The 24,975-nt window shown below is 45.5% G+C and overlaps 1 protein-coding gene across 3 annotated transcripts in view; it reads right to left on the bottom strand.

Moving 5' to 3' along the window:
• The window catches only part of LOC123375089 (transportin-3), a 62,585-nt gene that overhangs the window by 19,654 nt on the left and 17,956 nt on the right, over positions 1-24,975 (bottom strand). For 2 of the 3 annotated variants that reach the window (XM_045025705.1, XM_045025714.1), the window contains exons 2-4: positions 8,625-8,825; positions 7,146-7,219; positions 5,689-5,845 (exon numbers count right to left, since the gene is read on the bottom strand). In XM_045025705.1, coding sequence (XP_044881640.1) covers positions 5,689-5,845; positions 7,146-7,219; positions 8,625-8,825 — 432 coding nt within the window. Of the gene's footprint in view, positions 1-5,688; positions 5,846-7,145; positions 7,220-8,624; positions 8,826-9,390; positions 9,411-24,975 lie in introns of those variants that run through there. The other variant, XM_045025724.1, reaches the window with a different exon arrangement.

The raw sequence follows: 24,975 nt of genomic DNA, 5'->3' as shown, positions 1-24,975 counted from the left end.
TAAGAAACACGAGCCACATACCATACCCGGAATGTCAATTTGGCAGGACAAGTGAAGCAAGCACGAGATAGGAGATGACTTGAGACACCCCACCCCGCTTAAATAGACAAGCCCCCCACGTGATCTAGGGACTGAGCCAAGCACGTCAATTGACTTCAACTGCAGTGACAGCGCATGGTGAGAAAAGCAGCCTGGAATATGTTCACCCGTCCACGGCACATCAATTTCCTGTAGGGTCCTGTCTCAAAGATAGATGAAGCCCAGCCCTAATGAGCTTCATATTTGCCAAGTCTCAAGTTAAGATTTCCTTACACTCACTGCTGCAAAATACACTCGCATCACTAGCTTCTCGGAAAGGGCTCTGAAAGGTAAAAGGCATCGTTCAGGCCCGCTTGAGGACACTCGTTACACCATCATGCAGTAAGAAACTGGGGAGTTATTTCTGACTGTGGCTGGGAGCCCTAGGGGAGGGGCAGCCTTCTGTTGTTCATCAGCAACCCCACTGACGAGGTTTGCCAGGACCCATCCCTTGCTGTTCACTTGATAGTCTAGTCGCTCTTATTAGACGGAGGTTTTATTAGACAGTAGGGGGTCTACTTAGATCGTGGAGAAATCACACAATTTTCACGGGTTGGTCACGGCATAAATAGAAAACTTTGCAGATATGTTACATATCCCTAAAGAAAATGGTGCGACTTCTCCTATAGTATTTCTCAAACTAGGGGCCCAGATCCAAAAGGGGGTCACAAGCCTATTAGGGGGCCGTGGTGTTGCTACCCTTGCTTCTGTGCTGATGCTGGGGGTTGCGCTGCTTGGGCACCTAGCTTGGAAGGCAGAGCGGCGAGGGGCAGCTGCTGGCCAGGTGCCCAGCTGTGAAGGCAGAGAAGGGATGGCATGGTATTGTCATCCTTATTTCTGTGCTGCGGCGGCACTGACTTAAGAGCTGGGCACCAGAGCAGCACCCGCCACTCTCCGCTCTGCCTTCAGAGCTGGGCGGCCGGAGACCAGATTTCATGGTCCATAATGCAATTTTCACAGCTGCGAAGAATTTGGTAGACCCCTAAATATAAGTAACTTAAAAAAAAAATCTGAGCTAAATCCTATGTGAGTTCTAGTTAAATCCTAGACAGACACCCGATTTCTTTTTGCTCTTCAGGCAGCTCATTAAAATGCCCACTCTAGACTTTGCAAAGGAAACTTGGGTTGTCTGAATATAGACCCTAACATATGCAGAGCACGCCAGGCAAAGCAAACACATGGGTGCAGTCTGCCTGGCAAAGCAAACAAATGACAGGCAGTCCCAAGAAATCATTGGCCACGATCTCCTCTCAGCAGACATATCTGCAGATGGACCATCAGCAGATATCACCAGAGAATTGCCACTATGCTGCCAAAAGCCGCTTTTCCTTTCAGACTTGGGGCGGGTCATTTGTTTGCTTGGTGGAACACGCTCAGAGATTCTACCAGTGGGTCCAGCTGGCCTGGTCATGATCCACCATCAGCTTTTGACTAACCCAGGCTTCCCACATCATCTCTACTAATAAGCAATCAGAGAGACATGAGCTTGCTCATCTAACCAATTAACCAGTCAGACAGCTGGCCTCTCTCTCTTCACAGAGAAAGCGCCCGGGGTGACTAGAGCAAAAAAGCAGCACAACATCTTAGGGGTAACATCTCTGCAAACCCATAAAGACAGAACCTAGGCTTTAAACTAGTTTGGAACTTAAACCAGCTAATTCTAGTGCAGGCTCCAGGGCAAGGTTCTGTGGCCTGCAAGGTGCAGAAGGTCAGACTAGCTGATCATGATGGTCCCTTCTGACCTTAAAGTCTAGGAGACTTTCAGAATCTGGATTAAAGCAACTGGCAAAATTAGGAACATGTTCTCCATGGCCATCCTTATACATGCAGGTGCACTGTATGGTGTGGGGGTTGTGTTTGTTTTTTGGGGGGGTGGGGGAAGGGTAGAGAGGAAGAGCAGACACACAACCGATCTGTCTTTGAAGCATTAGATATTGGCCACCATTGGACATGGGATACCTAACTGATTGGAACAGTGTAGTCTGACCCCATGTTCCTAACCTCCCCTGCTCCTGTTCTCAGCTATACGTTTGTATGGAGGCAGCCTTTTTGAACTTTTAAACTAAGCGTTAAGCTCCTAGTTAAATTTTAAGAGAAAAGAATTAAACTTCAAAAGCAGTTTGAATACATGAAAATGAGGAATTCTGGACAGCAAGGTAGTAAACTGGAGTTGAGTGCAGTGCCGGGTCATACCACAGAACCAGGTTAGCTCCAATATTATTTATACTCCTGGTGCATATTTTATTTGTCAAAATAATGCAACATAATCATGCTGATTTCAATTATTTTGGTAATTTATTTAAACTACAATACAATGGATGGATAATCCGCCCCCCCCCCCCCGGTAATGTAACTAGGTTTGACCTTTTATTTCCAGTTATTAGATAACAAATATATGCAGCCATATGCTCAGCGTTACATCATAGGAAACTGAAGAGCAAGTGAGGGCTGGGGAATCAAACTCACAATTTATATTGGCTACTGACCATCTCCAAATAGGTCAGTAGCAAACAGTTCATGGAGCACATTTTGATAGGAAATTTTTTCAGTCCAAAAATTTAGTTCAGTTCTAATCACTAAAGCACCCTAAGCATTTCTAAGGCCATACTGTCCTCTACACCACTCTGGCAATGTAAAGGAGCCTTAAAATTTTTACACCTGTTTTATACTCCTGGGAGAATTCACAAAGACAATGGGAACAATTCACTAAGCAGGCAGGCTGCTACATTCTGCTCTGCTTGAGGGGACAGAGCCTGCCCCACACCTACCTCCTCAGAAACACCCCAATGTCCTGTCCTTCCATGCCAAGCATGCTGCAATAGCAAGTGAGAGGGACAGAGTCTCTCTCTCACATGCATAACTGCCAAGCCCTGCAGTGATTTACGTCTCTACCAGCTGCTCCAGGAGCCCAAATCGACCTGCCTGTGCTGCCAGGGAGGGGCGTGTGACCACTCTTGCAGCTTCCCTTTGCTTCCCCATCAGAAGTCATTTTTCTGCAGGGAAACAAAGGAATCTGAGGGGGACATGAATTCTGCGCATGTGCAGTGATGTAGAATTCCCCCAGGAGTAATTATTTAGCATCTACACTGATGATCTGGAAAAAGGAAGCAACCAGCATGATAACCAAACAGATGAAACTAAGCGGTTATGGATGAAGAGTGTGGGGGAGAAGTTACAAGCAGCAACAAGGACACAAATAGAAGGACCTAGACTGAAGAAATATGAGCTGAAAATAAAGTGAGATTTAACACAGGAGAGCTATGGAAAGCAGGGGAGTCAAGACAAACACAAGACGATATTGGACAATGAATTGGAGGTGCTTGTTACAGGATAGCAAAAAAAAAAAAAAAAAAAAGAGGGTGGGCCAACATGCTCTATATGATTTGGAGGTGCTTTTGGGCAGAAGTACCCCATCACATTGCAGGAAGCCTCGTTATGGCTTGAGAGCACAACCAGGATACTAAGCCCAATTCTGAGCAATCTGGTATCAGAAAGAGACAAACAAGCTGGAGGGGATCCAGGGAACAAAAGGAATTAGAAATGGGTAAGAGTGTTGATTCACAAAGTAAGGTTAAATATTCTACACATGGCTCAGCTAAACAACGGCTAGAAGGGAACATCACAACTGTCTGCAAATGACAAAGGGTGTAGCATCAAACTGAGGAGGGAATTTGACCAGGGGCGCCGGAATGGGGGTGGGGGGAGGAGTCAGGGCCTCAGCACTTTTAAAAGAGGGAAGGCAGGGCCTTGGGGGGAAGTGGGTGGCATAGGGGGCAGGACCATTGTTCAGTGTCCCCTTCACTTATAGGGCGCTTCTGCCACTCCTGAATTTGACATCTTATGAAGTTCTGTAACTAGGAGTAGTGGAAAATTTCGGGTGATGGGATAATTCCCTCAAAGGAAATGGTGACCCACGTCACTGGTGTCATTCAAAGCTGGAAAGCCACCCTTGGGAATGAACCTGCATTAAGCGAGAGGTGGTTTTAAGGGTGGAGAAGAGGAGAGCTATGCAACTTAGCAGATCTGTTCCAACTCCAAGAGCTACGAAAATGAGAACAATCATGGCCAGCAGAGCTGAAGCAAAGGGAAAGCAGCTGGAGGAAAAGATTGGGCAACAGACAGCAAAGCAGACATGGATGCGAAGGGCAGCGAAAGGAGACAAGCAGAGAACGCGTGGGCTGCAAAGCAAAAAAATAATAATTCTGTTACCATCTATTATAATTATAATACATCAAAATGCAATTCCATCTGGGGTTCTAGGGTATTAGCAGCCTTATTATGCACAGCTGGGGGGCATGTTGAATTTCTCATTTAAATACGCAATGTGAAATGGTAAGAAGTAATGAGGAGCTCTGCATTAATGTGCATGGGGGCCGTACTTCAGTACAGCCTGGAGCTGGGGGGAAGGGGGGGAAGGAGGCGGGTCCAGATTGGTCTCTCCTGAGTATTTAGTTCAAATAATTTAGTAGGAAATGAGTAAAGCATCCTTGGGAAAACACTGACCCAGTGGAGTGGGGCTGGATATATTCTAGTCAGCTCCTTTCAATCTCTGAACTGCTCTGGAGACGGGTTGATTCATTTTACTCCTCAAACCCAAGTCACAAGCCTTGTTGAGCACCAATGTCCTCAAGCAGTTAGCTCCCTGGAGGGCCTGAACTCTCCTCAGCGGCACACCAGTGGGAAAGCATCTAGAAATTCACCTGTGGATGTTGATTTTTCCATCTAGGTACATTTTTGCAGTTGCCACCATATCTCATCCTTTGGGTGAACACTACGGGAACACTACATTGCATGAAGGGCGTGGGTAAGTCAAGAAAGAACTCGGGGTAAAAAGAAGATAAATAAGATGGCCTTTAGGTAGCCGTAAATCCCCAGGTTCTTATTCTGACAAATCAACACCTCTCATTCTAGAACTATGTTAAAGGTTCTCTCTGCCACAGTCTCCTTTTATATTAAAATAAGATAAGTGAATGGTCTGGGATCCTCATCTTTTTTAATCTATAAATAAGGACCTACTTAATTCACGATATTGCAGACCCCGCAATATTAGGCTTCCACCACAATTTCGACAGCAGGGGTCACCGCTCTCAGCCACGGGCAGCCGACAGCGGAAAAAACAACAATGGACCTTATTACAGCAAATAATAATAATGATTACTTGTCCTCGATTTTCCGTGGCTTGTCCACAGCCCAGCTGCGATTCAAGTAGGGCCTTATGTCTCAATGCATTTAGTGCCAGTGAGGGCTGCTGAATCGGCAACCCAGGAGACTGAAGGCCTTTAAGCACTGCCACACTCTGCTCTGTGCAAGTGTCCTCCCCAAACTGCCCGTCTCTAATGTGCCTCAAATCCTGACTTGGAGGAACTCTCTGGAGGGGCAGTTAAGTCTCCATGACCAAACTCAATCCCTGGCCAGCTGTGGTTTTTTGTTTGACTCTCATCCACTAGGGACAGAAGAGAGCAACTAGTTTCACACTGGCAGCTGTTAGGAGGCCCGATTGCTTCCTGATTACTTCCAACCTGGGCTAGATCTGAAATAGTCTCAGACTGTGTCCTATGCCACCCGAGCAGGCTGAATGTCACACGCTTACATTCCAGGCGATCTACTTACTAGAAGGGAGATCACTGTACTGGAGTAATAAGCCAGATCTTCAATGATTTCGGTCCGGCGGTTGGCGCCAATGCGCAAAGATCGGCTATTAACCTCCTCTGGCAGCACCGTGAGGATCTCCAGTAGAAAGGGCAGTGATGTCACATCGTTACTGTACCTGAAGCAGACGGAGGGGCAAAGAAGTGAAACGGCACGGAGAAGAAAGGGGCTTGCCAACGTGCACAATATCCAACTCCAGGAGCATCTAAGCACCTTTAATACCACAGTGGGAGAGAAGAGGAGTCTCGCTGAAAGAGATTCCGGACAGAGTTGTCTGAAAACACATCATCTGGATTCATGTCAGAAGCAAACATTAGGCTACGAAATAAATGAGCATTACTGACTCAGGTTTGGGGTTTAGTTCTCCTACCGTAGTTGGAAGTGCCTGTCAAGGAGGATGACAAGAATCTCTTGTTCTACAAATACAACAACTCAAGTCCTCTTGCACACGCGCACACACACAGAGCCAACAATGGCATCATGCAATCTCCATTTCACATTGCAGGGGCTTTGTTGAGTAGAAGCTTTGCACAGCACCTGCAACATTTCACGACAGTGTAATGTGTATGTGCTGGCCTCATGCAATGAGGAGCATTGCCGGATGCGGATCCTGCTTTGAGCTCCAGTTGCTCAGGGTATGTCTACACTACCCGCCGATCCGGCGGGTAGTGATCAATCTATAGGGGATTGATGTGTTGCGTCTCATCTAGATGTGATTACTCGATCCCCAAATGCACTCCCGGTCGACTCCAGAACTCCACCACGGCGAGAGGCGGAAGTGGAGTTAACGTAACGTGGGAGCAGCGGTCGTCGATCCCACACTGCGAGGACATGAAGTAAGTCAATCTAAGATACGCCAACTTCAGTTACGCTATTCTCCTAGCTGAAGTTGCATATCTTAGATCGACCCCCCGCCCAGTGTAGACCAGGCCTCAGTGACAGTACTCAGGATAGCAGGAAGTGAAAGGAATGTCTCAAAACACTAACCAGCTACCGCTGCAACCAATTAAGATGCAGCACTGACTGGCTTGAGACCCCTGATCAACCCTAAAGCAGAAGGATAAGCCAGCTATGCGTGCGAGAAAGGGATTGTAAAGCTGAGGAAGGCTTAGACCGGAGCAAAAAAGCAGACATGGTTTCAATCACAGATATGTCTATAAACCGACTTGCCACTCACTTCACCTAGAACACTTCACTACTGTAATTCAATTAGAATCAGGAGCCACTTACATTTTCAGTCATGAAGAGGTTATTTTCTAGCACTTTTCCAACTCCTTTGCATCAGTGCACGCAAGTGCAGTTGTGCTTTCAGATCATTACCTTTCTTTTCATATTTTGTAGGCTAAGTCTTGTAGGAGTGGAGTGATTGGTAGGTTTAATATTTCTATAAAGTGTAATGATATAGAACAAATACTTACTTTTCCACCAGTGTCTGTACACAGCCCTTCCAAGAAGCCATTTGTAGGGCGAGATCTGCTATTGCTAATGCAAGCTAAAATGGGGGGGGGGGGGAAGGAGAGAAGAAGGAACAAGATTAAGACCAGTGCTAAAAATATGAAGTGTCCAATTTGTACTGCTAGACAGGGAGAAAAACGTCCAGATTCTGTTCAACAACGATGGGAGAAGTCAAACACTCTATGAAATAAAGCCAGACCCCTCAGATCTCATGGCAATCCCACAGGACTCAGTATCCAGGAGCCATAGTACTATTTCTCTGATGTGTAAGCAGCAATGGAATACTCATGACCCAATGCACCAGTCCATCAGGAAGGAAGGGGCTACATGACTTTTGCTGGGCACATCATTTAGTAGCAGGTAACAGTCATTTTCTTCAGGCTGAGGGGTCACAGGCCTTCAACTCACCTGTCAGACTGAGGCCAGCACTCTCCCACCCACTTGCAAACTGCAGTATCTGATCCAGATGGCCAACCATCTTCTCCATGGCTGCAAACCTTCTCTCAGGTTGGCTAGTGGAGGCTGCATCATACACACTGTTCCCTAGAAACTTAGTCAGTCTCCTCACTGGCACTGCGAGGTTATTTGCATTTAATTTGAAACAGAAGCGATGTACAGGTCTTCAGCTAGAAACAATTCTCATTCAGGCCCAACCTTGCCTGCACAGAAGTCAAATGCAAAACTCCCATTGACTTCAAGCAGTGCAGGATCAGATCCTGCAGGCTGACTGAGGAGCTACAGGGAGCAAGGTTGATTTGGACTGTACAGGGATGTAGTGACAAGTGTTCTGCAGTGTCACGCAGGAGAGCTAAGTTGACGGCACAAAGGAATAATTAGTTCAATATCTAAGATGAACACAGCCCTGGGGAAACGGCAGCACCTCACATCAGAGACCTTCCAGTGGCTGAGGGCGTTTCGATGGGTAATTCAGTGTTTTTTTGGGAAAAGATCCTTGCATAGCTGCTCCGCCCATCACTCTCCCAAAGCAGCACAGAAAGGGGTAAAATCCTGTATTAACGCACTGAATCACTGCTGAATTGACCATCGGACAAGAAATAAACTAAGCTGAGCCTATAAATGGAGAAATTGCTCTGACTGGGTCTAAAGGACATTCATTTTCCTTTTCTCCGTTTTTCCTGCTCCACAATGAAGACCAGCCAGGGAGCATGAATGCTGGATTTCTGAAAGCCAGCAGTGAAAAACTTTAGTCATGATTAAACGTTCCTTGCAGCATCTGTTTCTTGCCCTGTCTCCTAAACAAGGAAGCAATTATTGCACAGAATGGATTTGATGGGGCAGTGGTGTTTAAATGTTACAACATGTCCACAATGCATATCTAATTAAGACAATGAATTATTCATCCTTTATTACAGAAAGGTGGTATGTGACTGCTTTGAGAAATGCTCCTTTTCCTCCCCCACCAGGAGTAACACAAGGCTTACCTGAGTTACAATGACGGGTGACAGGTCTTTCAAGTTCTGGATGTGGGACAGTAAAGAGTCCCGCAACGAAGCATGCGAATCTGTGGGGAGTTCATAGAATGAGGTTTGAATCTTCATCTTCATGGTCTGTGCTGCAAAGTAGCATGATTCTACATCCTGCCGGATCTGTAGCAACTGGTCTGAGATCTCCCACGCATGAACCTAAAGGCAAATTGGAACATTGCCATCAAGCAGAGAAAGACGTGGAATAGAACTCAGATTAGCTAAACATTTATCGGCAGGTTTTTTTTAAAACAAAATGGACTTTCCACAAGTTTAAGCATCAAGCTTGCAAAAGGAAGAACCGAGAATTCCTGCAATTACAACTCCCTTATTCTCAGCAAGACTATCGCCAGAAGCGTTGAACTGGGGACTCCGTTCTGAATGTGTTGCTGTCAGAGCCTCAGTCACCTAGCAGAGGCTGGTTACACAAAGATGCCAGGCTTGAGGACAACATCAACCAACTTCACCTCAAGGGAAAAGAACAGATCATACTTCTGACATGGGAATAGGTTAGTATTTCCAGTTAGAAGGCTACTTTGGGGATTAAATGGAGAATCAGTTTTGCCCATGGACCTTAGTTTAAACATGCAATGCTTACTGCACTTCCACTCCTGTTCTTAAAGCTGCGTTCATTGACAGATGTGAGACAATTTCTTGTAAAGGGGCTAAATTATAGTTCAGCTGCACAAGGCAATGCTAGCCATTCACCACCACCACCACTCACCGTACAGCCTCAAGCTGCAGTCACTGGGACTTCCCAGACTACCGCTTCAGGATCCCAGCTGGGCCTTACCACACATTTCCTTAACTTTCACAAATGACTAAGAACGGCACCTGAGCTGTTGCTAGCTAAATGAAGCCGTTTCATGGGGCTGGGGGAGGAAGAGAGGGAACAGAAATGATATGAAAATATTTCAGTAATAATCATTCTGCAATTAACTCTTAGATCTGCAAACGAGACTGGAATGCAGCTCACACTCCAATGACAAAAGCTGCCAGCTTGGTAAATAGTGAGGCGACCAGGGCAGTCATACAGAGCTATCTGGACATCCCAGTAAGCTGGGCCCTCTCCAACAAACCGCGTTCTAACACAGCTGAGCCAAGTGCAAAGCGACGCATCTAGGAACAAGGAACATAAGCCACAGCTACAGAATGGGGGACTGTACCCCGGGGAGGAACCAATATGAAAAGGGTCTAGGAATCACAGCGGACAAGCAACTCAGCATGAGTTCCAGGTGCAATGCTGCGGTGCAAAGGGCCAGTGATGCTTGGATGTATAAGCAGAGAAGCAGCGAGCAGGACTAGTGAGGGGATAATACCTCTCTCTATGGCACTGGAAAGGCCGATACCGGAATACTGAGTACAGTTCTGGGGCCTACATTTTAAAAAGGATGTTGAAAAACTGGAAAGGGTGCCACAAAAATTATTTGAGAGCCAAAGAAAATGACCGTATCCTGCTCAATCTGTTCATCTTATCAAAAAGATTGAAAGGTGACTTGATTACAGTGAATTAAGTACCTTCACCAGGAGAAAATACCAGGTGCCAAAAGGGTTCTTTGATCTAGTGGTGAAAGGCAGAACAAGAGCCAAATATTTTCTGAGGTTGATTGACCATTGGGACAAACTTCCTAGGAAAGTGGTGGATTTTTCCACCTCTTGAGGTCTTTAAATCAAGAAGATTTGTTTTAGCCAAACACAAGCGATTGGGCTCACTACGGAGGAAACTGGGTGAAATATAAATGGCCTGTGATGTACAAGAGGTCAGACTAGATGATCTAATGGTCCCACCAAGCCTTAAAGTATACGAAACCTAGGCTAGGTTACGATCATTCCAGAGTGAGTCATGGAAATCAGACCTACAACTTTCTCTACGTAGTTAGCTTGGTGTATGAGCTCAAAATGCACTCTCCTCCAACACAGCGAGCTCACTCTTTGCCAGCATGCAGTAACCATAGAACTGCCCCTTCTCGCGACATCCCTATAACAAATCCAGTGTGCTGGGAGGATTGTAAAATTGGCACAAGGTAGAAGTCCAACTCTTTCCCCATTTCCCTCCAAACCTCATTCTGATTTTGCACATTGCATGAGCCACTGCCGCTAACTATGCCCTCGGCAGATTGCTTGCCCAGCCATCCCATCTGAGGAGCCACACGTGTCCCAGAAAGCATTCCTGCTGCCTATTGCTTGGCACGATTCTGTTTTACCGCACTGTTTATGTTCGCTTACAGGACTATGCTACAGTAACGCCTACACCTGAGAGCTGAATCCTTTCCCCTTCCAAGCACCCCACCCCCAATTCATGTGCTCCATCTCTCTCTTTCTCAAACAGCATTTGAAATCAGAATTGTGTTTAATCTACAAACCCATCATTATTCAACCCATAGTGAGTTATCTATGTGAGCTTCAACAAGGGCAAAGCACTGTTTCCCATTTTAATGTCTTACAAAGCGTGAGCATTCTGGTAAGTGGATTCTGGTCGGCAGGCACAAGTTTTCTGTGCAGCTCTCCTACAGAACAATGTGAGACAGCCCAGTGGGGAATTAGGACATTTTTGTCACAAATACGTTTTGACTTCACAAAGTGCAGTTGCACGAGGGACCCACACCCATGGGTGCCTGAAGGAACTCAGGCCGTATCTACGCTACAGCAGCACAGCTACGGTGCTGCAGTTGTGCCGCCATAATGTAGACACTTCCTACACTGACAGAAGGGGCATTCCCATGGATGTAGTTCATTGGTCTCCCCAAGAGGCGGTAACTAGGTTGACAGAAGAATTCTTTGATGGACCTAGCCATGTCTACACCGGGGTTAGGTTGACCTAACTATGGTGCTCAGGGATCAAAATCTTTCGACAGCCCTGAGTGACATATAGCTAGGTTGATCTAATTTTTAAGTGTATACCAGGCCTGAGCCTTCATTTCAGGATGCACCTGACATACCTTGGTAGCCAAAGTAACTACAGACTCATTCCAAGATGTTTGTTTCAGCTATATACATTCCCTGTGCAGGAAGGCGTGGCAGCTGATATCTCACGTCAGATGCACTTTTTAAAAAACAAATCTGAAAACAATGTTTAAACACACTGTGCAAACTAACAACTTAATAGCTTTTCACATTCCAAATACAGAACAAAAATGCATCCAACACTTGTGCCTTTTCTGCATTTTTGACAATTCTATCATTTCTGTCTACTAATGGACCAATACCATTGTATTTATTCCTTTTGTTCCTAATATACTTTTTAAGAAAACCAATTTTCCTTAACTCTGCTGGCCATGCATTTCTCCTGGTGCCCTTCTGTTTCCCTTATCAATTTTCTACACTCACTAGCTTCTGATTTATATTCACCATCACTATCAACTTCCCCTTTCTCCCATTTTGATATGTTCTGTTTGTAGTTGCTTTCACTTCCCCACTAAACTGGATTGGTCGTTTAACCACAGAGGCCTTCTCTCTCAGTTGTGGCTTTTTAGGCATCCATTAAAATGTTCTTATACAGTTCCCAGTTATTCCCAGAAACACATTTTTCTGTTTAAATTCTTTCCAACAACTGATCTGGCTCAATTGTTTTCAGTGTTGTGAAACTGGCCCTTTTAATGCACTAAGTATATATATTGCCAGTTTGGATATTATTCTAGTCGCACATTACAAATGTAACCAAGACACAATCTCAGAAATGTAGGGTGGGAGGGACCTCCAGAGGTCAGCCAGTCCAGTCCCTCAGCTAAGACAGGACAAAGTACACCTACCTTAGACCATTCCTGAATTTCCAAACAAGTATTTTTCTAGCCTGTTCTTAAAAACCTCCAGTGATGGGGATTCCACAACCTCCCTTGGAAGCCTACTCCAGAGCTTAACATCCTTATAGTGAGAAAGTTTTTCCTACTATCTAACCTAAATCTCCCTTGCTGCAGATTAAGCCCATTACTTCTTGTCCTACCATCAGCAGACAGGGAGAACCCTTGTGTGATTCAGTGATCTGTTGCAGATATCAAATGAGGGCAGGCCAGTATATTTCGTAGGTGAAAAAACAAATGGAGTGACTTTCCCAAGGCCACAAATCAATGTCTGGACCGAGATTAGAACTCAATTGGTTGACACGCAGTTCTGTACTCTTGAGCACAGCAAGATCTAATCTGGATACAGCAAGGAACATTCTGGGTGCTTTACAGTAAGGAACGAAGACAAGGCACCAGCTCCCGAGTCTATAACCTAAATACTAGAACATGCTGATAGACTTCAAAGGCATTTTGGCCCAGAAAGCAGTACACATGCAGCAGCTGCATGCTTTCGGAATATTCACAACAATACACAGATATGAGACTAATGGCAAATAAAAAACAAATCAGCTTGTTAAAGGAGCCTGAAGATATTACTTTGGGCACAGTTATGAACAAACAGGGTTCTGTTCAGCTCCTATTTCCCCTTTGCTTTAAATACCAGAACAAAGGAAATTTGCATAAAAAAATAAAATAAATATTTAAACCCAGAAGCACCTGGAAATCAGGAGTTAATACTGAAACGTCTTCAAATTCACCCCTTTGTGCCTAAAGGGGACAGCTGGTGGAATCTTACATGCCCCGATTAGCTGCAATATTGAGACACAACGTGAGTTAAGGACAGTTTCATCCTTTGCTTTGACTTCTCTGGATTGTGTAGATTTAAGGAAAGTTCTTCATAGTGCAGTTACTCAGTAGGACTAGAATTTCATTCTAAATGCAGGTCTCCCTTCCCTTTCCATGGACAGTGCAACAAGCAGGGCACTGCTGCTGAGAAGGCAGACTGCTTCCACAGGTGGACATGCATCCCACAGAGGCTCATTTTCAAAGGGAACTGAACAGGCCTGAATCAATTACTAGCGATTTTGGAGAAGATTTATGGACCTCTCACGTGCTGCCTCTCTTAAACCAGATGTCTTTGCTGTCTGCAGGTTCTTGATCTTTCAGTCCCTCTTTTCCAGCTGCTATGTACATCTGTGAGGAAACTCTACTACAGGCATTTTCTCTCCTAAACCCAGCTATCACCAAAGCCTCAGCACACAAAAGGCCTTGCCCACTCTCTGAACCAGCAAAACACGTTCCAAAATGGTTCTAATAGAATCATGCTTGCCCAGTGTTTATAGACACAGCTGTAAGATGACGTCGTCTCCCAGCCCGGTTTGGACAAGGAGAGTTTAAATAATTTTAGACTAATCATGCCACGGTAACCTATAAGAAGAGCTCTACCAACTGCAGTCCATGGATCACCAATGGTCAGCAGAGCCCTTCTCGGTCATCTGCAGAATTAAATATATTGAGAACTGCGTAGTGGGAGGGGTTGGGATGCTGGGAAGGGTCACAAGAAGGTCTTACCTCAAGACCCATCGCACAAAGGCTGGAGAACCTATTGCATGATTGACAGTTTAACTGCACAGACGAGTTCACCGTTTAACAAAACTGTAACAATTTTATTGTTTGGACAGGTTTCCAACTCAGTCCCAACGGTCCAGACATGGGCTAAAAGGAGGCATTATCATGACCTGAATTAACTCCAGTATAGCTAGAAATTATATAAACCCTTCACAGTAGGCTCCATCAGGGAGACAGATCTCAGCAGGGTTCCTTGGATTCCCAGGCAATACAAGTTCATTTTCTAATATGAAAAATATTTTAACACAGAGTCTTTTAAAAACACTGTAGCAAGATCAGAAACAAAACTGAAATGTAACTATGCAGCAGCAGAAGGGGTGAGGAAAGACCTTAAAGCAGGCCTGCGCCGCATGCAGCCCGCGTGGGCTCACTGTGCGGCCCCCGGGGAAGCGGTGCTGGGTTCACCCCCTGCCTGTGGGGGGCTCCGCCTGCATGCACCACGCTCCAACCGCCCTAACGGCCAGAACCGCACGTGTCTCCGCCGCCCGCTGCCCTGCCAGGCGTACAGCGGATGCATCACTTTTGGGGCCTGCTGATGCGGGAAGTGCTGGGCACAAGGCAGAGCCGGTAAATGCAGAGCGAGGGGAGGGGCGCCTGGCCTGGGCTCGAGCCGCAGCTCGGGGGGGACTGTGCTATTTGGTCCCAGGGCGGCCTCTGTAGTGATCAGGGGGGCGGGGGTTGGTTTGAACGGTCTGTGGGCAGCCAGGAAATCCTCGGGGAAGGTGTGGGGGGGGGGGGCCACCTGTCCTGCCCCAACTGCTGCCCCTTCCCTGGTCCAGGGACCTTCCCCGTCCCGGGCCCCTATCACAGTACCCCCTGCCCCCCGGGCTCCCTGTGGCCTCTGTATTTGTGTGTTGGACAATCACATCCAATCCGTTCACACTGCCCCCATTTCCCCTCCCCTTAGTGCAGGAGGGAATGACAAGCTGAGCGGGCAGGAGGGCAGTGGTGGTGAGGCTTTATACTTGGGGGAAGGGGTTGTTTCCACGGGGCCAGATGGCACTGGGGCGGGGGATGTGTTTTGGGGGGGGGAGGGAGGGTGGGCGGCACTGGGGGGGTGGTTTCGGCAGGGCCGGGGGTTTCGGCCCTCAGCTGTTTTCTCTGGAGTAATATGTAATGGATTTTTTTTTTTTTAAATAACTTGGGGCACAGAGAATGCTGTTTCAGGAACTGGAATTTTTAAAATTTTGTCAGTCTGAAAAGATGTGAGTTGACAATGTTCCCTGGCACGTGGCAGCCGAAGTAGTTCCAGGGGAGACGGTGGAAATCACTAAAGTGCAGTGGATGTTTGGGTTCCAACTTTAACCATTCCATCTCTGAGGTCACAGGAACTGGGAGCTTCCTGTAGGTTCTAGTCGGTGTGAGGACAGAGGGTGGCATATCACTGCAATGGAGTCATTACTAAGTGGAAGCAGGATTCTTCTAAGTGGTCCTAGTGCCTGTCTTCAGATGGCGGATGCTCTCTGGCGTGGGTTTCCGGAAGGATGAAGACACACCCCTAGGAGGGACCATGTAGCAAGCTACAGATGCAGCCTGCTTTGAAGCTGTGATAAAGACTCAACATTCCCTCTCACCTACACGTTCGCTCTGCTCCTGACTAGATTCCCAAGGACGGGTCCAGCTGTAGGAACGAACGGGCCAGTACATAGGATTAGATGAGAAGTGCTGGGTTCTCCCACTATTATGATCATGGTAACCCAGATATCCTAACCAAATAATGTGGGGAGTTAAATTCTGACTCCATAAATTCCCACTGAGTTTCAAACAGGTAACATTCCCTGGCCCAAACTAATCTATACAATTGTTGTTTAACATCTGTTGTATCCCACCTCAGAGGCAGTCTTCATCACCAGAGAGAGATTTTTCTTGTTCTATTCAGGTTGGAAACGAAGCCCAGCATTGTGTTTGAACTGTTTAGAACACCCTTTGGAATTACTTTAAATGAAAGGAAGTATATTAAAAAAATAAGGTGGCTTCATAATGTAAGAGTCTAAAATAGTCTTATCAAAACAGAGAGGAAAAGGGTTAAGATAATGTTCTTTTGTCTTGCATGCAAAGCTCAAATAATTGGTTAAATTTGCACCTATCAAGATTAAAACTGGTCAGGCTACAGGTCTGGTTTCTTCAATAAATCTTAAGAGTTATACATAATCTTGCTTGTGTAAAAGATATTTGTTTGGTTCCTGCAAGTACCTCCATCATAGCTGGGTCAGTATTTTACAACAGACATAGGAAGAGTTGAGAACGAAGGGAGTACGTGCAGCCTTTACGCTTCAGATGCCTCACCAGTAGGTTCTAAAGATCCACACCCAACGGGCTTTGTCCCAAAGAACCAGCTTCCGAAGACAGATAAAAAAACAAACCCATTTGAAGCGTGACATTTAGCAACAATGTGAAATATGAGATTTACGTGGCTGTAACAACAAGACAAGGGTAAATAAGGGGACTGGAGAACCGAGAGACCATATTCATAAAAAGACGTAATACTGCTTGCAAAGAGGCAATACCCTCGCTCAATTTTAATGAGCTGCCAGATTAAAATACATAAAGTTAAAAAGACTATCTGCAACCTTAACACCTTCTAACAATAAAAGTGAAATCTAAAAGCAGCAAAGAATCCTGTGGCATCCGAAGAAGTGGGTATTCACCCACGAAAGCTCATGCTGCAAAACGTCTGTTAGTCTATAAGGTGCCACAGGATTCTTTGCTGCTTTTACAGAACCAGACTAACATGGCTACCCCTCTGATAGTGAAATCTAATTTACTTTTCAACTGGTTACTAGTAGTCTGCCATGTAGTTTCACTTTCTAGTTTGGAAATACATTAGCAGGACAATGCAATATCAGATTGCAAACACTACAGAAGATCAGTAACCCCTTCTGCCACCCACCACATCGAGGCCTAAATAGCCCAGGTGGCAAAAAAGTGCCATCCTCTCTCTCTAAATGGTCAGGAAAATAGCACCCTGTCTAATCATGCACTGATCTGGCTATAGTGATTCACATTCATGACCTCCAGGCAGTATTATTCCAATCAATATCTAGGAATGAAGCCACATCCACCCACACAAGTGCCAACTTGTTGGCAATAATTTGTCTGCTTAGACACACAGGTTGCCATAACACCACCTCCCTGGTGCGTCACACTCTGCACTGGCTCCCTGCTGCAGACACATCCTGATATTCAAAGCCATCTAGGACAGGGGTGGCCAACCTGTGGCTCCAGAGCCGCATGTGGCTCTTCAGAGGTTAATATGTGGCCCCTTGCATAGGCGCCGACTCCGGGGCTGGAGCTACAGACACCAACTTACCAGTGTGCCGGGGGAAGGAGGTGCTCACTGCTCAACCCCCTGCTCTGCCCCAGGCCCTGTCCCCACTCTACCCCTTTCCCTGTGCCTGCCATGCCCTCGCTGCTCCCTCTCCCCCACAGAGCCTGCTGCGCATGCAAAACAGCTGACTGCGGCAGGCAGGCAGCGCTGACTGCAGGGCTGCTGATATCTTACCATGGCTCTTTGGCAACGTACATTGGCAAATTCTGGCTCCTTCTCAGGTTGGCCACCCCATATCTAGGAGATTGGCCCTAACTGCCAGAGATGTCCTCTCCCTGCATATTCATGGCCTCCCACAGAGCTTCATTCCACCAGAACAAAGGGGTCCATTAGAAGGGCACCACATGAGTTGACTCCCCACAGGAATTGGCACTCACTCCCCTGAGAGAGAAAACCAGAGACCTCACTGCTTTCAGAACTCGGGTCAACGCAGCTTTCCCTCCGGGCGTTATAAAAACACAGCAGGCCCACTCCAGCCTCCACATAAACAGCCTATAAACTGATCAGGTTATTTCTCCGACAGGTGGGGAGGGAGGAAAAGAGAGAGAGAGAGGTACTGGGAGGTCTATTTTTAAATACTTGGGAAGCACATAGATGTTTGATATGATGTAAATGCCTAAATAGATTCAATCTTCCAACAAGGCCTCGATCAATCTTCCAATGATAAAAAAAGAGGAAAAATTCCTGTGGCTCCTCAAAGCCACCTACACACAAGACACAATGACTAAAGATATCAGTGAACTGTATTTCCCTCTTCTGTCCAAAAAAACCCAAAAACAAGAACAAAAAACAACCCCCCCCCCAAAAAACATCAGATACACAACCCTTTAAGAACCCCAACACACTTGTAACTGCATTAGCACAAAGATAAACGAGAAACAGATATCAACACTGTGCCACAAATGTGTGTGAATTTCATTTCTAAAATGCCACGAATAACCCCCACGCATCTATTTCTACATTCACATCTTTGAGGAACCCACTGATTGGCTGGGTAAGGAACAGAAGCGCAGCCTTGTTTTCTACTGGACAAAGCCTCCCACACGCAGGAAGAGAGACTGGCACATTGGCTCCAATCTGCACTGAGCTCAGATTGAAAACACGAAAGCCTCCCCCTCCGATTAAAACCTTTAAGGGGTACTCATCAGGTTAAAACCCCTGTATTTACTTCCACTAGCAGCATACTAAAATAGAAGCATTTTCAATATTTATTTCCCAAACTTTATACAGTTTACATTCTCCCTTTCACTCTGTTTAGATATTGAAAAGAAACTGCCAGTTTCACTTTTGTTGACAGTCTGTTTCCAGTATATTTCATAGGTTTCCTAGCCTTTGGGTTGCAAGAACATAGAAGAGAATCCCCACCCCCTTCAAAAAGCTTTCTACTGGTATTTTGAAAAATAGTCATGGAATCATTTCCAACAGCATCGGTTTTGTGCTTGTTTTCACAAAGCCTAAATCTGTGCTAAATTTCATACACTATCTTTTTAGTTGATTGGGAGGAAAACGTGGAGGAGGGAGGGGGTAAGTCTACACTGGAGTTAGCCTCGAAAGAATAAAGTAAATAAAACTATACTGCTATAACCCGTGTTTAATGTCACCCTTTTTAAAAAAGTGTTAGTAAACCAGCATTAATCGCAAACCAATCCACACTATCTTCTGAACATCGGATACCTGGAAACACCGTTCTCTGCTGCTGGTATATATTGCACACTATTTTTATGAACTTGTTCATGCAAATTGGAAGCTAGCCAAGTAGCAGTAAAACAGACTCCTCCAAGGTGGAGCTCCTATTCTGAAACACATTTATCAAATGAGTAATGATCGAGTACACATAACATCTGCATTATATAGATAAAAATAAACTCAAAACCTCCAGGAGATATAATCTTTTATTTAACTCAAAACATGTGATGCAGGTCTGTTGGCCCAATGGCTTCTGCATTCTGTGGTTTAAAGATGTTGGAATACTACCTACAGGTGAGCAAATCAAGGCCGTGCACAGGAAGTCGTGAGGGTTGTGGAAAGCAAACTTCTTATAAGACGTTCCTTAGCTAGTATCAGAGGGGTAGCCGTGTTAGTCTGGTTCTGTAAAAGCAGCAAAGAATCCTGTGGCACCTTATAGACTAACAGACGTTTTGCAGCATGAGCTTTCGTGGGTGAATGCCCACTTCTTCGGATGCAAGTGGTGGAAATTTCCTGGGGCAGGTATATATAAGCAAGCAAGAAGCAAGCTAGAGATAACGAGGTTAGATCAATCAGGGTGGATGAGGCCCTGTTCTAGCAGTTGAAGTGTGAAAACCAAGGGAGGAGAAACTGGTTCTGTAATTGGCAAGCCATTCACAGTCTTTGTTTAGTCCTGAGCTGATGGTGTCAAATTTGCAGATGAACTGGAGCTCAGCAGTTTCTCTTTGAAGTCTGGTCCTAAAGTTTTTTTGCTGTAGGATGGCCACCTTAAGATCTGCTATTGTGTGGCCAGGGAGGTTGAAGTGTTCTCCTACAGGTTTTTGTATATTGCCATTCCTAATGTCTGATTTGTGTCCATTTATCCTTTTCCTTAGAGACTGTCCAGTTTGGCCGATGTACATAGCAGAGGGGCATTGCTGGCATATGATGGCATATATTACATTGGTGGAAGTGCAGGTGAATGAACCGGTGATGTTGTGGCTGATCTGGTTTGGTCCTGTGATGGTGTTGCTGGTGTAGATATGTGGGCAGAGTTGGCATCAAGGTTTGTTGCATGGATTGGTTCCTGAGCTAGAGTTACTATGGTGCGGTGTGCAGTTGCTGGTGAGAATATGCTTCAGGTTGGCAGGTTGTCTGTGGGCGAGGACTGGTCTGCCACCCAAGGCCTGTGAAAGTGTGGGATCATTGTCCAGGATGGGTTGTAGATCCCTGATGATGCGTTGTAGGGGTTTTAGCTGGGGACTGTATGTGATGGCCAGTGGAGTCCTGTTGGTTTCTTTCTTGGGTTTGTCTTCCAGTAGGAGGCTTCTGGGTACACGTCTGGCTCTGTTGATCTGTTTCCTTATTTCCTCGTGTGGGTACTGTAGTCTTGAGAATGCTTGGTGGAGATTTTCTAGGTGTTGGTCTCTGTCTGCGGGGTTAGAGCAGATACGGTTGTACCTCAGTGCTTGGCTGTAGACAATGGATCTTGTGGTGTGTCCGGGATGGAAGCTGGAGGCATGAAGGTAGGCATAGCGGTCGGTAGGTTTTCGGTATAGGGTGGTGTTGATGTGACCATCACTTTATTTGCACCGTGGTGTCTAGGAAGTGGACCTCCCGTGTAGATTGGTCCAGGCTGAGGTTGATGGAGGGGTGGAAGCTGTTGAAATCGTGGTGGAATTTTTCCAGAGTCTCCTTCCCATGGGTCCAGATGATGAAGATGTCATCGATGTAGCGTAGGTAGAGAAGGGGCGTGAGTGGACGAGAGCTGAGGAAGCGTTGTTCCAGGTCGGCCATAAAAATATTGGCATATTGTGGGGCCATACGGGTGCCCATAGCAGTGCCACTGATCTGGAGATATATATTGTCAGCAAATTTGAAATAGTTGTGTGTGAGGATAAAGCCACAGAGCTCAGCAACCAGGTGTGCTGTGGCATCATCAGGGATACTGTTCCTGACAGCTTGTATTCCATCAGTGTGTGGGATGTTTGTGTAGAGAGCCTCTACATCCATGGTGGCCAGGATGGTGTTTTCTGGAAGGTCACCAATGCATTGTAGTTTCCTCAGGAAATCAGTGGTTGTCACGGAGATAGCTGGGAGTGCTGGTAGCTGGTCTGAGTAGAGAGTCTACATATCCAGACAGTCCTTCAGTGAGAGTTCCAATGCCCGAGATGATGGGGTGTCCAGGATTTCCGGGTTTGTGGAAACCAACAGGACTCCACTGGCCATCACATACAGTCCCCAGCTAAAACCCCTACAACGCATCATCAGGGATCTACAACCCATCCTGGACAATGATCCCACACTTTCACAGGCCTTGGGTGGCAGACCAGTCCTCGCCCACAGACAACCTGCCAACCTGAAGCATATTCTCACCAGCAACTGCACACCGCACCATAGTAACTCTAGCTCAGGAACCAATCCATGCAACAAACCTCGATGCCAACTCTGCCCACATATCTACACCAGCAACACCATCACAGGACCAAACCAGATCAGCCACAACATCACCGGTTCATTCACCTGCACTTCCACCAATGTAATATATGCCATTATATGCCAGCAATGCCCCTCTGCTATGTACATCGGCCAAACTGGACAGTCTCTAAGGAAAAGGATAAATGGACACAAATCAGACATTAGGAATGGCAATATACAAAAACCTGTAGGAGAACACTTCAACCTCCCTGGCCACACAATAGCAGATCTTAAGGTGGCCATCCTACAGCAAAAAAACTTTAGGACCAGACTTCAAAGAGAAACTGCTGAGCTCCAGTTCATCTGCAAATTTGACACCATCAGCTCAGGACTAAACAAAGACTGTGAATGGCTTGCCAATTACAGAACCAGTTTCTCCTCCCTTGGTTTTCACACTTCAAACTGCTAGAACAGGGCCTCATCTTCCCTGATTGATCTAACCTCGTTATCTCTAGCTTGCTTCTTGCTTGCTTTATATATACCTGCCCCAGGAAATTTCCACCACTTGCATCCGAAGAAGTGGGCATTCACCCACGAAAGCTCATGCTGCAAAACGTCTGTTAGTCTATAAGGTGCCACAGGATTCTTTGCTGCTGTTCCTTAGCTAATTTCCACTTGCATTACATTTCTGGAATAAGTGGTAGTTTAAAAGAAAAAGCAAACCAGAGTGACTTCTGTAGGAAGGAGCAGATGGACAAATCTGAAACTGCTCAAATAAATAACCAGAGAAGCACAATGCTGACTAAAATACAGAAGGGGGGGGGGGGGAAGAAAACACACATGACTATTTTCACTAGATACAGAACCAGGCAAATTGGGGATGGCATAGTATTTACCAGAGGTGGTTTTTACCATCCTGGGAAAAACTAGTTATTCCCAGTTTTAAGGCACTTTCTATTTTAAAAACTGTTTCATTGATGCACACATTACACTTAATTTTTATTACCTATTCAAATCATTGATTGATTTAAGGTTGTACGAACAAAAAGTATAACCGCAGCGGGTGTAATACTAGTATGTAATTAGAATATTAAACATGAGAATGTCTCTATATAGTTTCGTTCAGTATCTTCTCAAGAAAGTTATACATGTCATTACTCATATAAACAAATTTTGAAAAGTAAAAACATTTGATCATAGGAAAATGACAAAATAGTGCAGGGTTGTAGGCTTGACAGCATTAAGCAATCAGAAGCACCCAGAGTCGCAGACAGCAGTCCAGATCCATTTGGCCATACAGCATTTTGAAGCAGAAGACGGACTCTCTCATGTAAAGGATTGACTGGGCCTATTCTTCAGTTTTGAAAGCTTGAAAAGATTTGTCTTATGCTTGCTGGACACTGATGCAATTATTTCCCCCAGCTTCCTGATTTAAACAGTGTTTAAGCCAGTATTTACCAGTCCCCTGTCCTGAATGAGTTTTTCCCTGGGAAACTGCCAAAATAAACAAACAGATTGAAATATTAAACAAATTTGCTTTCCATGATGATTCTAGTAAATAAGTCTGATCACATCTCTCGTAGACAGCAGAACATAAGCCAATACTCTTGAATTCACAAACAAGCACCCATCCTGGCTTCGCAGTTGCACTCAACCAGTAGGGCCATATCACATGACCTATGTGCTCATTGGAACCAACCAACACAAGTCAAATATCCAATATTCATAAACCACTCATGCATAATCTAACCAGGAACTGTAAAAGTTATTCAGGATTGTTTAGAATAATGAATATCAAGGAACCTTTAATTTGCTCAAAGACAATTTGTGAATGGAAAAAAGATTTTAAAAACTCAAGTTACTCACTGCAAATTATTTCCCCAGTTCGTGTTACAACCCGGCATTATTAAAAAAAATCCCCCCCCCCCCCGAAAGGCAAGCACTTGATCAGTGTAAGTGCTACTTTGAGTATATACAGGATGTTGCTGAAACTCTAAAAGTTGCTCACAGAGTTTGTTGGCTGATGGTCAACAAAAAGTTGAAGTGGCTCATGGCTAAGAGCCAGTTATTTTTATTATTGAACCAATAGAACAAATCAGATTACACCCGGGGGGTTGGATTTGTTGTTTTACACAGTCCATTGGACATGAAACAAGCCTCTTATTCCAGGTTCATAAACTATGTTGCACCTTCAAGACAAGCTGATGCCCTACACAGCAAAAAAACCCAACCAACCAAACCCCACATCGGTGAGTCTCAGAGCCTGGGGCAACAGACTCGAGCTCACACTGTGCGGCTAAAAATGGAACGTTTATACTGCTACGTTTAGCCCTGTAGCACAACCCCGAGTCAGTTGACTTGAGCTCTGAGACTCGCTTTCCCCCAGTGTCGACGTACCCTAAGTAATTGCAGTAGAGGGTTAAGTTCTCAAATGGTCACAAGAAAGGGAGTGAGGTAGGCAGGGGAGACCGTAAAGGATTTTCTGTTTTTTCTCTCCTTCAATGAGTTCCTCCCACAAAGTCATAATTACCCAATGCATAATGATGTACACCTAGGAGTCAGGATTCTATTCCTTCCTCTGCTGTTCACTCATTGCACCACCGTAGGCAAGGCAACTTCTCTATGTCTCAGTGTCAAGTACGTCGAGCTCTGCGGTTGGAGAGTCCCATAGAACTGCTTGATGGTATTAATAAAAAAGGGCCAGTAAAGAGATGCTGCTCCTTACTATGAACTCAGAGGTAAAGCGCTTGCATTTCAGTGGGGTTTGATGCCCAGGCTAAGAGTTTATATCACAAAATTCAACTCAGAGGGAAGATTGAGAACATAAGAATGGTCAGACTGGGTCAGACCAACAGTCCATCCAGCCCAATATCCGGTCTTCTGAGGAGTGGCCGGGGCCAGGTGCTTCAGAGGTAATGAACAGAACAGGGCAATTTCTCAAGTGATCCCTGTCATCCAGTTGCAGCTTCTGGCAGTCAGAGATTTAGGGACACCCAGAGCATGGGCTTGGATTCCTGACCATCTTGGCTTACAGGTCCATCAATTGCTATCCTCCGTGAATTTAATCTTTTTCTGAACCCAGTTGTACTTTTGGCCTTCACAACATCCCGAGGCAATGAGTTCCACAAGTTGACTGTGTGTTATGTGATGACGTACTTCCTTTTGTTTGTTTTAAACCTGCTGCCTATTAATTTCATTGGGTGATCCCTTGTTATGTTATGTTATGTGAAGGGGTAAATAACACTTCCCTACTCACTCTCTCCACATCATTAATGATTTTATAGACTTCTATCACACACACCCCATATCATCTCTTTCATAGAATCATAGAACTGGAAGGGACCCCGAGAGGTCATCTAGTCCAGTCCCCTGCACTCAAGGCAGCACTAAGTATTATCTAGACCATCCCTGACAGGTGTTTGTCCAACCTGCTCTTAAAAATCCCCATAAGCTAAACAGTCCCAATCTTTTTAGTCTCTCCTCACATGGA

This window comes from Mauremys mutica, chromosome 1 (genome assembly GCF_020497125.1).
Source record: "Mauremys mutica isolate MM-2020 ecotype Southern chromosome 1, ASM2049712v1, whole genome shotgun sequence".
NCBI classification, from domain to species: Eukaryota; Metazoa; Chordata; order Testudines; family Geoemydidae; genus Mauremys; species Mauremys mutica.
The sequence above is the reverse complement of the archived record's forward strand: the minus strand, read 5'-3'. Positions and strand labels throughout refer to the sequence as shown.